Here is a 14,388-nt window from a genome sequence, read left to right on the forward strand (position 1 = left end):
TATCGTATCGCGACATTGCTGCTCGCGTTGGTCGAGATCCAATGACTCTTAGCAGAATATGGAATCTGTGGGTTCAGGAGGGTAATACTGAACGCCATGCTGGATCCCCCCCCCCCCCCCCCCCCCCCCATGAACCATGGACCTTGCCGTTGGTGGGGAGGCTTGCGTGCCTCAGCGATACAGATGGCCGTACCGTAGGTGCAACCACAACGGAGGGGTATCTGTTGAGAGGCCAGACAAACGTGTGGTTCCTGAAGAGGGGCAGCAGCCTTTTCAGTAGTTGCAAGGGCAACAGTCTGGATGATTGACTGATCTGGCCTTGTAACAATAACCAAAACGGCCTTGCTGTGCTGGTACTGCGAACGGCTGAAAGCAAGGGGAAACTACAGCCGTAATTTTTCCCGAGGGCATGCAGCTTTACTGTATGATTACATGATGATGGCGTCCTCTTGGGTAAAATATTCCGGAGGTAAAATAGTCCCCCATTCGGATCTCCGGGCGGGGACTGCTCAAGAGGATGTCGTTATCAGGAGAAAGAAAACTGGCGTTCTACGGATCGGAGCGTGGAATGTCAGATCCCTTAATCGGGCAGGTAGGTTAGAAAATTTAAAAAGGGAAATGGATAGGTTGAAGTTAGATATAGTGGGAATTAGTGAAGTTCGGTGGCAGGAGGAACAAGACTTCTGGTCAGGTGACTACAGGGTTATAAACACAAAATCAAATAGGGGTAATGCAGGAGTAGGTTTAATAATGAATAGGAAAATAGGAATGCGGGTAAGCTACTACAAACAGCATAGTGAACGCATTATTGTGGCCAAGATAGATACGAAGCCCACGCCTACTACAGTAGTACAAGTTTATATGCCAACTAGCTCTGCAGATGACGAAGAAATTGAAGAAATGTATGATGAAATAAAAGAAATTATTCAGATTGTGAAGGGAGACGAAAATTTAATAGTCATGGGTGACTGGAATTCGAGTGTAGGAAAAGGGAGAGAAGGAAACATAGTAGGTGAATATGGATTGGGGGACAGAAATGAAAGAGGAAGCCGCCTGGTCGAATTTTGCACAGAGCACAACATAATCATAACTAACACTTGGTTTAAGAATCATGAAAGAAGGTTGTATACATGGAAGAACCCTGGAGATACTAAAAGGTATCAGATAGATTATATAATGGTAAGACAGAGATTTAGGAACCAGGTTTTAAATTGTAAGACATTTCCAGGGGCAGATGTGGACTCTGACCACAATCTATTGGTTATGACCTGTAGATTAAAACTGAAGAAACTGCAAAAAGGTGGGAATTTAAGGAGATGGGACCTGGATAAACTAAAAGAACCAGAGGTTGTACAGAGATTCAGGGAGAGCATAAGGGAGCAATTGACAGGAATGGGGGAAATAAATACAGTAGAAGAAGAATGGGTAGCTTTGAGGGATGAAGTAGTGAAGGCAGCAGAGGATCAAGTAGGTAAAAAGACGAGGGCTAGTAGAAATCCTTGGGTAACAGAAGAAATATTGAATTTAATTGATGAAAGGAGAAAATATAAAAATGCAGTAAGTGAAACAGGCAAAAAGGAATACAAACGTCTCAAAAATGAGATCGACAGGAAGTGCAAAATGGCTAAGGAGGGATGGCTAGAGGACAAATGTAAGGATGTAGAGGCCTATCTCACTAGGGGTAAGATAGATACCGCCTACAGGAAAATTAAAGAGACCTTTGGAGATAAGAGAACGACTTGTATGAATATCAAGAGCTCAGATGGAAACCCAGTTGTAAGCAAAGAAGGGAAAGCAGAAAGGTGGAAGGAGTATATAGAGGGTCTATACAAGGGCGATGTACTTGATGACAATATTATGGAAATGGAAGAGGATGTAGATGAAGATGAAATGGGAGATATGATACTGCGTGAAGAGTTTGACAGAGCACTGAAAGACCTGAGTCGAAACAAGGCCCCCGGAGTAGACAATATTCCTTTGGAACTACTGACGGCCGTGGGAGAGCCAGTCCTGACAAAACTCTATCATCTGGTGAGCAAGATGTATGAAACAGGCAAAATACCCTCAGATTTCAAGAAGAATATAATAATTCCAATCCCAAAGAAAGCAGGTGTTGACAGATGTGAAAATTACCGAACTATCAGCTTCATAAGTCACAGCTGCAAAATACTAACACGAATTCTTTACAGACGAATGGAAAAACTAGTAGAAGCCAACCTCGGGGAAGATCAGTTTGGATTCCGTAGAAACACTGGAACACGTGAGGCAATACTGACCTTACGACTTATCTTAGAAGAAAGATTAAGGAAAGGCAAACCAACGTTTCTAGCATTTGTAGACTTAGAGAAAGCTTTTGACAATGTTGACTGGAATACTCTCTTTCAAATTCTAAAGGTGGCAGGGGTAAAATACAGGGAGCGAAAGGCTATTTACAATTTGTACAGAAACCAGATGGCAGTTATAAGAGTCGAGGGACATGAAAGGGAAGCAGTGGTTGGGAAGGGAGTAAGACAGGGTTGTAGCCTGTCCCCGATGTTGTTCAATCTGTATATTGAGCAAGCAGTAAAGGAAACAAAAGAAAAATGCGGAGTAGGTATTAAAATTCATGGAGAAGAAATAAAAACTTTGAGGTTCGCCGATGACATTGTAATTCTGTCGGAGACAGCAAAGGACTTGGAAGAGCAGTTGAATGGAATGGACAGTGTCTTGAAAGGAGGATATAAGAAGAACATCAACAAAAGCAAAACAAGGATAATGGAATGTAGTCTAATTAAGTCGGGTGATGCTGAGGGAATTAGATTAGGAAATGAGGCACTTAAAGTAGTAAAGGAGTTTTGCTATTTGGGGAGCAAAATAACTGATGATGGTCGAAGTAGAGAGGATATAAAATGTAGGCTGGCAATGGCAAGGAAAGCGTTTCTGAAGAAGAGAAATTTGTTAACATCCAGTATAGATTTAAGTGTCAGGAAGTCATTTCTGAAAGTATTCGTATGGAGTGTAGCCATGTATGGAAGTGAAACATGGACGATAAATAGTTTGGACAAGAAGAGAATAGAAGCTTTCGAAATGTGGTGCTACAGAAGAATGCTGAAGATTAGATGGGTAGATCACATAACTAATGAGGAAGTATTGAATAGGATTGGGGAGAAGAGAAGTTTGTGGCACAACTTGACCAGAAGAAGGGATCGGTTGATAGGACATGTTCTGAGGCATCAAGGGATCACCAATTTAGTATTGGAGGGCAACGTGGAGGGTAAAAATCGTAGAGGGAGACCAAGAGATGAATACACTAAGCAGATTCAGAAGGATGTAGGTTGCAGTAGGTACTGGGAGATGAAAAAGCTTGCACAGGATAGAGTAGCATGGAGAGCTGCATCAAACCAGTCTCAGGACTGAAGACCACAACAACAACAACATGCTGGATCCCAAATCCCAACGGCCTCGTATCACTAGCAGTGATACGAGGGGACGCAGATGGGGACGTTTGCAAGACAACAACCATCTGCACGAACAGTTCGACGACGTTTGCAGCAGCATAGACTATCAACTCGGAGACCATGGCTGCGGTTACCCTTGACGCCGCATCACAGACAGGGGCGCCTGCGATGGTGTACTCAACGACGAACCTGGGTGTATGAAGGGCAGAACGTCATTTTTTCGGATGAATCCAGGTTCTGTTTACAGCATCATGATGGTCGCATCCGTGTTTGGCGACATCGCGATGAACGCACATTGGAAGCGTGTATTCGTCATCGCCATACTCGCGTATCACCCGGCGTGATGGTATGGGGTGCCATTGGTTACACGTCTCGGTCACTTGTTCGCATTGACGGCACTTTGAACAGTGGACGTTACATTTCAGATGTGTTACGACCCGCGGCTCTACCTTTCATTCGATCCCTGGGAAACCCTACATTTCAGCAGGATACCGCATGTTGCTGGTCCTGTACGGGCCTTTCTGGATACAGAAAATGTTCGACTGCTGCCCTGGCCAGCATCTTCTCCAGATCTCTCACCAATTGAAACCGTCTGGTCAATGGTGGCCGAGCAAGTGGCTCGTCACAATAAGCCAGTCACTACTCTTGATGAACTGTGGTATCGTGTTGAATGGGCTGCTGTACCTGTACACGCCATCCTAGCTCTGTTTGACTCAATGCCCAGGCGTACCAAGGCCGTTATTGGCCATAGGTGGTTGTTCTGCGTACTGATTTCTCTGGATCTATCCACCCAAACTGCGTGAAAATGTAATCACATATCAGTTCTAGTATAATATATTTGTCCAATGAATACCTGTTTATCGTCTGCATTTCTTCTTGGTGTAGCAATTTTAATGGCCAGTAGTGTATTTTCGGGCTTTCCCGGGACGTTACGATGGAGATTCTGTCGTAGCCAACCCTCCACAACCAGGATGGTGGATACGCATTCTGACATCCCGAGCAACAAGTGGGCCTCACGTGCCAGCCACCATTAAGAGCTTCAGCTGTTCTGGCTCAATCTTTAATTAATAAATATGAATGGAATTAACCTCGTTAGAATTAATATCCAACTCCCCACTCCCATCATGTGAAAAGATTCCGGATGAAATTGCTCTGACGGATTGACGGATGGTAATAGGCAATATCTGCGCAGATGGTGTAAACATAATTTCGCCACAAACAGTTTGTAATGGATTGGTAGGAGGTGGAGACGCCTTGCGTCGCTTGCCGCCAACAACGTACCACAGGCAACAAGGAATTGCTGGGCCTAGAGCCACAGTCGACTGATACATTCAGAGGCATCCTGTACTGCTCAGTGGTTCTGTTTGTGGCGGTCACATCGACTTCAGAATGCCTGTAGACGATGTAGTGAAGGACCAGGAAGTTGCTGTACTCGAGATCCATACAATTCTTGCCATCATGTTGTGGGAAGCTACTGGATATGACAACAGGAAATTTGATAAGGACTGCTGAATGCTCAACAGTATGTGACAAGAATGGTAAACACTGTCATCACATCTTCATGACTAAGATATCAATTAATGTACTACAGCGGGATAATGAATGACTACACTAAAGTTCTTTCCACAAACATCATGAGGAACGTACGGATCCTAGATTGGTTCTCCCAGTCTCCCTCCAGCCAGCAAGCTTCATGAGCTGCCAATTCATGTGCTCCCCGTGTGGAAAGACGGTCCTCAGCATGACATTCTGAGGATGGTTCCACGCCACAACAAATTCAAGAGTGTACTAGTACCTATGTGTGTGCATGGGAGGCGCAAATGGGGGACGGGTGTCAGGGTGTCACACATCTTACTGATGCTGCTGACAGACATCTCTACAATTGTTCCGGCAGTGTATCTGGGTACACTCTCCCCACCGCTCATTCTTACATACCGCGTGAATCACCAAAAATTTGCAACGCTAATATTTCGATAATGGAAGGCGCCACTGATATGCGGATTTCACAGATTGGAATGGTTGTTATGGGTCCGCCTGTGGATACGAAGAGAGTTATCACTTTCAGATGTGTATTTATTTACAAAAGATACAAATATTTCAATGGAAAAATGCCCATTGGCTCTATCAGAATCAAAGTAGACTCAATTAGGACACCAGTGGTGTTTGTTGCGGGAGTCTAATCCAAGTAGTTTACTAGATGTCGTAAACACGGACAGTTGTTTGTTCCATATTGTAGCACAAACGAATGTGAATTTCACATGGACGCGTATGTGCATGTTAAAACGTCCCTAGTGGTGTCGTCTTGTTAAATGGGACATTGCTTCGAACAAAAGAAAGACAAACATAGGTTATTGCAGTACCTCTGCGGTGTGTGACGCTTGAAGAACAATTGTACCCTCAAAGCCTGTTCAAAATGGCCACCACCAGTGTCAATACAAGCTTGCAGTCTGTCATGCAAAGATTGCTGCACACGTTTTATCATTTCAGTGGAAATTTCATCGCAGGTAGCAGTAATACGCCGTTTCGTATCATTTGTAATTGTTTGAAGAGGTTGACGTTAATTGGAATATCTTTCAGAGTATACAGTACACAAAAGAACGGAATACTTCCTATAATCGCCACAAACCATGAGCATGACCGCTTTTTTCGCTTTGGGAAATACCACCTTAGAACCAGGTCTTACTACATCCGCTATCACACAGTAAGTGACGGACAGTCGCAATGGAATCGCAGTGAACACAGTGTAAAGAAACATAACGTCGTCACCCAAAATCTAAGCAATAGGATGGGACAAACAGCTGTAGCTGTCGGTGTTTACAATGTTAATAGTACGATAACTCGTAAACTACTTGCACCAGATTCTTGAAACAAACATCATTGGCATTCTCAATTAGGCTACCTGTAGGATTTTATTGTCAATAGGCATTGTCCCCTCTAAAAAATTGTAACTGTTGTAGAAAACTGCAGTTTTGTCAACGTCTCATAATCTGTGCACTGGCTGCAAATACGTGCCACTGCCTGTAATTCAATTCTATGAAAACCACTTATCGATAGTGTCTTCCACGTCCGAAATATTGGCGGTGTAAGAGTTAGGTGACCCACCCTGTAGCACAGGATGTCCCACAAAGAACTGTACACTGTTTGAACTTTAACTAAGGAAGTGTTCATGATAACCTGGTCTAACTGTGATTATTTCATACTCTCATTACCAGTGTATGGAGTCATTCATTTGTTTGGTTTTCTTTTGTTTATTTTCAGTTGGCAGTAACTGAACGTAAATAACAAGATGAGTGGAAATGTGTTCTTAGAGCAAAGAAAATAGATTTTAAAGTGTTATTGGAAATGTGGAAACAAGAATTGGAAATGTGGAAACAAGAGACAACTACAGAGACGTTGGTGCACAGAGTATGATACTGCACGACTGTCACGTGTAACAATACCGAAAATGAACGACAAATTTGGGAGAGAAGTAAGCGTGCATGATCTGAAGAAGGACCGGTGGGACAGGACGAAATCAGTAGTGAACGAAAGGGGAGGGGCGGGGGATGGAAGCCGTGGTATAAGCTTTCACAAGATCCCCAAAGAAGTCCATACGGTAAGGTGCGCATCAATGAGGTGCAAGCATATCAAGCGTTCACCACATGTCAAAGCAAACAAAGTGCAAAACCCTATATTCCCAAACTGCTTCCCGCGATGAATGAGGACGATTTGGATAAGCGCCTCGAATTTTGCGAATGCGTTTACGATAGTAAACAGTTGCCCGATATCATTTTTTGGTCTGATGACACGACATTTAAACTGAGTGGATCCATTAGACATTATAGTTGTATGTACTGGGCAAGAGATAATCACCATCTTACAGAAGAGCGAGCTGTGGACCCTTCTGGGTTGTGGTGCGATATGGCTGTCACGGGTCTTGCAGAGCCATTCCTTTCTAAAGGAACAATAATAGGTGTGAAGCCCGCCCGGTTAGCCGTTCGCTCTAACGCACCGCTTTCCGGGCGGGAAGGCGTGACGGTCCGCGGCACAAATCCGCCCGGCGGATTAGTATCGAGGTCCGGTGTGCCGGCCGGTCTGTGGATGGTTTTTAAGGCGGTTTTCCATCTGCCTCGGCAAATGCGGGCTGGTTCCCCTTATTCCGCCTCAGTTACACTATGTCGGCGATTGCTGCGCAAACACTTTGTACACGTACGCGTACACCATAAACTCTCTACCACGCAAACATACATCATTGAAGTTACACGACGTTCTGGGAGGGGGGGGGGGGGGGGGCAGACCACTGGGGGCCGAACCGCACAATAACCCTGAGTTCGCTGTGGGGAGGCGGTGGGGTGAGTGGACTGCTGTAGCTTGTTGTGGGGTTGTGTACAACTGCGGGCTACAGCAGGAACGAAGGCTCTCCGTCGTTTATAGGTCCCCAATTCCATACAATAGAGTAGGTGTGAAGTACCTTACCATGTTGCAGGAACGAATTCTAGCACCTGTTCACAATTATATCGAGATGGAGATTTTTTTTTTCAACAAAACAATTCAGTGCCACATGACCATCGCGATATGCATCAATTCCTGTTGAAACATTTGTTGAAAGTTCGACAGGCCGACGAGGAGGTCTTGAGTTTCTAACAGATCCCCTGCTGCTCAGATTGCTGCTGCAGTTGAAGCCGAACACGATAGTCTTCACTCTCGGTAAAGCCATGTGGCCGTCCAGAGTCGGCTCTTTATGCGACCGTACATTCTAGTGAGCACCGCTGCCAGCAGTCACGTATAGTGGCTACATTCCTGCCAGGTCTTTCTGCAGAATCACAGAAGGAACATCCAGCTTCTCGTGCACGACCTCGTTCAAACTCAGTGAGGAGTTGATAATGGCATCCTTGTCGCCTTAAAGGCATTCTCGACTAACTTCAGATCACTAACGCTTTAAAGCAAATCTTATTTGCATCCTCACAGTGGTACTACTAACGCCACTCTTGAGCGACTGGTATGAAATCTGAACAGCCATCATCTTTCAGCTGTAGAAACAAGCCTACCAATTTTCTTTCAGGTCGGAAAGCTCTTTCTTGGTGTTGTGGTTTTTCTCTGTCAGTGTATTTACGTTCTCGTTGATTCCAAGCCACATGTTCAGCGTCTGCTGCAGTACATGAATACTGAGAACCAGATTCTGAATGTCAGAGATGAGGTACGATTTTGTAATTCTAATCAGTTTTGTCTTGTATTGTACCTAATATGTGGCACAAAATTGCCTTTGGCAATATACATCGTTTGTTGTTTACAACTTTAAGAACAATAGCTTATTTTCCGTATAATGTATTTTAGTACGCAATTTCACAATCAACTCTTTCACAAGCTCTCCTAAAAGAAGAATAACAAGGCCTTCGTCGAGTAAAACGTTTTGAACAGACGAACGGCATCAATAGCGGTGTCATCATTCATTTCGAGCTACATCGATGGTATTAAGCCTATTTTTTGTATAAACATTAGCAATTAAAATTTCTAAGGCCTGCCTAATTTGAACAAGTGACTTTCATACGAGCGCTGCTCTATTACTGTCATTAAACGACAATGGATATTGCCGTGTTTGTTTCTGAATTGCATTTCGATCCCCCCCAGAGTGGGGGGGGGGGGGGGGGGGGAGCGGGCTGGCAGCAGCGTAATATGCTGCTCTATAGCCTACAGAAAAGTTAAAAAACATAATGAGAATATAAACAAACAAGAAAAACAGGCGATAAAACGGTGACATTGTAAAAAAAACTGTAAAATGGCGGAAAGTTGTGGGATTTAAAACACAAAAACACTGCGGTGACGATGCGGATGAAGATACACAATAAGTAGACAGACACAATTACAAAAATAAAAGAACACGGCGACAGTCTGGTTTCTGTTCGCACGAGATAAAAAAACACAACTAGCGACAGTATGGTGGCTGTTCGCAACACTGACAGGGGACGCACAACACTGAACACTCACGGAAAACAGCACTGTAGAGGCGACACAGCGGCAGATGGGGTGGGAGGGGGGGGGATCTATGAAGGGGAAAAGGGAGGAAGGAGAGGAAAAGAAAAATAGTTGAACCCGCGGGAGGAAGGGTACATAGAAAAAAGGGGGGGGGGGGGCTGGGCGGATGCGAGAAGGAGTGGGAAAGGCAGTGGAGGGGAGAGCAATAAGGACTCAGGGGAGAGAAGGGAGGCAGAGAGAGGGTATGTGGGGAAAAACAGGATGGAAGGGAGGGGAAGAGGGAGCCCGGGCTGAGGACAGGGGAGGGGAGATGAGGATCAGGATATCGCCATGGATCTCACAGTGATTAGAAGACGTATAAGAGCAACAGGTGTCCAGGTATCAAGGATTTAGACTGTTACACCTAAATTTACTGGACATTCTAATCTGTTTGATATAAAGAGTGTCCATCATTAAAGTTCCACTTCGAAAACGTTATAGAAAGAGAAACCTAGTCAGAATGACGTCAAATTTGACCAGTATGTTACTGACACAAGGGAAAATATTATGGAACACAAAAAATTAACGAAAATTTCACCGATGGATGGTACTGTAAGCGTCAGAATATACATGCTAACAGACGCGCGGCACACTGCTGTTTCTCAGTTTGTGTCCAAGATGCCTAACATGACTGTCTCCATGAGGGATCGCGCAAGTAGCCCTGCAGAAGTTCCGAACACCCAACAGTACGAAAAAGAAAGCATTGTTCCGATTTCTGCGAGGGTCTGGAGAAAATGATTACAAAATACGAGGAGCGCAATGTGGCAGTGGGAAGGAAGCAGTTGATCCGTCGTCCCGTCGTCTATCGAAGGTGTGGACACAACATTGCAGGAGGAGTGGAGCACTGCTTTACAAACATGCAGATCACGGGGAACTGCCCGTACGCTGGACGTGCCTGTAAGCATGGTGCATAAAATTCTCCGAAACATCCTACACTGCTATACGTACAAAATCACCCATGTACAAGAGTTGCTTGCTGTTGATCTGTCACCAAGACAAACGTTCTCTGTGGAATTTCTAACTCGCATGGAAGTGGACAATGAATGGTCATGGAACATTCTGTGGACAGACGAAGCTCATTTGCATCTCCAAGGGAAGAATATTGGCAACGTAAAATTCACAGGCACATCAAACTGCACCACTTTCTTGCGCAAAGGTAACTGTATGGTGCGGGTTGACGTCATTGTTTATCGTAGGGCCGTATTTTGTGGAGGAGAAGAGACCTGAGGGTCTTTTTACCTGTCCGTCACTGGTAAAATCTCTGAGAGTCTTTCGTACACCAATGTCATTCCAACCCTTCGTGTATGAGTGCGATCATTTTTATGCCAAATGGAGCGCCTTCGCATACTGCATAGCCAGTGAAGCGGCTGCTGCAGGGGCACTTCGGAAATGCTAGAATTATCAATGATCATTTTTCTGAAGCCTGGCCGTCCATATTACCTGATCTTAGTCCGTGTGACTTCTAGCTGTGGGTTTATCTGGAAGATGTTGCGTTCAGTGCTCCAATTAGGAACGTACCTCAACTGAAGGACATGCGCTGCACAACGCTTTCTGAAAGTGACACCAGAGATACTCCGATATGTTCTGGAACATGCTGGTTCTCGATTTCAACCTGTCTCAGAAAACGCTGGAAAGCATATCGAACCTGTCTTGCGCCAGTCACTTGGGAACCGATGTTATTTTGCTTTTTGTGCGGTTTTTGGTCCCAGGGTAATTAAAAACGCGTATCTATTTGCTTTTTAAGCAGTTTTTGGCTCCAAGACAATTAAATAGCGGTGTAATTTTGCTTCTTATGTGGTTTTCGGTCTGAGGACAATTAAAACCGACTTTTCCGATCCGACGTGTTACGGCCGTGTCGTGGTGGATGGTCTTACCTAACTAACAGTGCCGCAGCTGTCGACTGCCGAACTTGTGCAGTCATTCACATCTAACAGTATGGGTGGTGTAATGTGTAATTAAAGCCATTACCATCGTATTGCGATTCATCCGTCGTTTGTAACCAACCCCAATTACGTTATGACGCTTACAATGCCATCAACTAGTAAAATTGTCGTTATTCTTTTTTCAAATTCCCACGTTTTTCATGGCGTTTCCCTCTGCGTCAGTGATATGCTATTCAAATTTGATGTCATTCTGAGAAGTGATTCCTTTCTACAGCGTTTTGGAACTGCAACTTTAATTATGGACACGATGAATATTGAAAAATCTAGTCTTGCTCTGGCCGAGTAAATTTAGCGTCACAGTCTTTTCAAGGAAAGTGTTCAGTCTAAGAGACTATCACTTCTAGCGAGAAAATATTAAGGTGGGAATAGCGAATGAACAGCATTGGAATAAGAGTAACAAAGTTCTGCTGTGGACAAATCCGTCCTGGAATGTATTACCAACGGATATTCTTTCAGATGAAAAGGACTATCCCACTACCAAGAAGGAAGTGAAGAACTGCAGTACAGGAGACATTCTGTGACATTCAGCTTACCCCTCGTGCGCAAAGTTCAATATAATGTGCAGCATTCTTTCGGCGAATTTCTGTTCCTTCTCTGTATATTCAGTCTTCTTTCCGTCCACCGTCTTTGGAAGCATCAGCCGGAAGTCGTAATCTTCTGGTAGTCCTGGAAAGAAATATTTTGCAATTTCTTGTATACATTCGCCTGTAAATTAAATTTGTTTTAAATAAAGTCCGTTACTGCGCATAACGTTTCATGCGTGGATTGAAGGAATGTATTTAATTATTTGTTTACCTTCGGTCACCTTAACTCATAAATACCAGTGACATGTTTGTTATTTACGTCGTTTTAAAAAAGTGTTAAAGACGTAAATCTTACTTTGATTGTTGTTACGGCATCAAAAGAAAAGCAAATAAGCCATTAACTTTAAATAATAATAATAGCGGTAAAACAGGATATAATGTGATTAAGAACGTTGTGTATAGATGTTTCCCAGCTGTAAAAGCTATTGGTTTGTGAACTTCGTGAATTAATTTTCCGACAAACCTTGAATAACAACGAATACCTGCAGACTTCGCAACTTCGCATGACTTTGCCTCTTGAACTGCAGCCATGTAGGTTAATTATGCTGAACATGACCTAGTTGAAATTTAGTGTTAGAGTAGTAACATTGTCGCTATTATTCTCAAAGGTTTCTCTTAAATTACGAGAATAATTTTGTTTTCTTTATGTAATTAATGTATACTATGCTCTAACCCGGACATGGTAGGAAGTCGTCTGATCGTATCTGCATACCATCAACATAAGTGAGTCAATGCCGGCTACAAGAAATGTAGCGTGGGGCAATAACTTCCAAGATAGCATTCAAACTAATACGATCGTCTCTATACACTATTTAGTATTACATTGCTTTTAGAGGATCCTGTACGTGGTATCGACATTACTGTCCGAGACAGCTTGTCCATAGGTGCTTCACCATGCAGTTATGATAAAGTACTAATACAATGTATATTCTGCATATTACACGAATTAAACTCCTTTCATTTATAATCTTTACTTCACCGTGCTTTTTTTTTCATGCTCCGTTATTGTATTTTTCTCAATCGCACAGGAACTTTAGTTACCAAATTTGGCTAGCTTATATACACCCGTGAAGATAAAAATCTACATCGTACGAGAAGTTAGTAACGCAATCTTTCATTACATAGCCGCGCGGGGTATCCGTGAGGTCTTGGGCGCCTTGCCACTGTTCGCGCGGCTCCCCCCGTCGTCCTTAGCGTTAGTTAGTTTAATTAGTGTGTAAGCCTAACGATCGATGACCACAGTCCTTACGACAAATTTCCAGTTTTTACGTTACTTCAAAAACAGATTAGTTGCTGGTGCCTTTCTTGTTTAATACGTGTCGCTCTCTTGATCTCTCCGTACACATTGCAGGGAGCATCGTCAGTAATTTGTTTTACATACTGTACACTTTGTACGTCCCTGCATTTTTACCCTCCATTACCAAGTTAACTGTTTCTCAGTGCCTTATCATATGCTTTAACGTGTGTCCAACGCTGGTAAGTATTCCCCATACACATCTTTTCTCAACCGTTTTTCGAACAAGTTGTTTAGTTTTTCATTTTTATTTGTGTTAGTGGTGGCTGAACTTTGTACCTGAGGATTAAATTACCTGAAGAAATAAGTCACACGGGTACCTTCTCTTTCTTTAACAAAAGTGTTTACCAAGACACGCTGCAGTCCTTCACCAGTCTTCAGTCGAACTGATATAGTCACATACTTGGTTGGCGCATAAGTTCGTAGCGTTTTTGTTTCGGACGTTGGTATTCAGGTTGCTGTGGGATTATTTACTGACTGTAACTTTTTGTTTGTACTTCGCTGTTCCTTCTTGAGTTTATATATTGTCATTTTGTCATATGGAGGCAGCGAATGGAAATGGTGGCTGCTAGAAAATGAAGTGCCCATAGAGGGATAACAGCAGCAGAGGCAGTCAGAACCATTTTCGCTGTATATGGGGATAATGCCACTAGACACAGCACGGAAAGAACATCGTTTTCTCGTTTTAAGGAGTATCTTTTTGAAATTAGTGACACTCCAAGGTCAGGAAGACTTTAAGGGTTTGATAAAGATAGTTTAAAAGTATTTATCCACAATGAATCACGTCACTGTACTCGAGAACTGGCAAATGTCATGAATAATGATCATTCCATCATCGTGCGACATTTGTGTTCAATAAGGAATGTTCAACAATCGGGTGTATGAGTACCTCATGCTCTAAGCCAAAATCACAGAAATCAGCTGGTGGCCACATGTGCATTTCTGCTAGCTCGTCGTCAATTGGCTCGTGAACATCACCAACCATTTCTATCCCGTATCGTTAATGGTGACGAGAAATTGTGTCTTTATGCTAACTTAAGGAAAGGTAAGGAAAATAAAGAAATGGTTGAGTCCAATCAAAGCAACAAATTCCCGTACAAAGACCTGCACGCATCCACAAAAGATAATGTTATGCATCT

At 43.4% G+C, this 14,388-nt stretch overlaps 1 protein-coding gene across 1 annotated transcript in view; it reads right to left on the bottom strand.

The window, feature by feature from the left end:
- The window catches only part of LOC126482010 (venom carboxylesterase-6-like), a 143,308-nt gene that overhangs the window by 39,650 nt on the left and 89,270 nt on the right, over positions 1 to 14,388 (bottom strand). Inside the window, exon 9 of the mRNA XM_050105978.1 lies at positions 11,905 to 12,076. Coding sequence (XP_049961935.1) covers positions 11,905 to 12,076 — 172 coding nt within the window. The remainder of the gene's footprint in view (positions 1 to 11,904; positions 12,077 to 14,388) is intronic.

This window comes from Schistocerca serialis, chromosome 5 (assembly GCF_023864345.2).
Source record: "Schistocerca serialis cubense isolate TAMUIC-IGC-003099 chromosome 5, iqSchSeri2.2, whole genome shotgun sequence".
NCBI lineage: Eukaryota > Metazoa > Arthropoda > Insecta > Orthoptera > Acrididae > Schistocerca > Schistocerca serialis.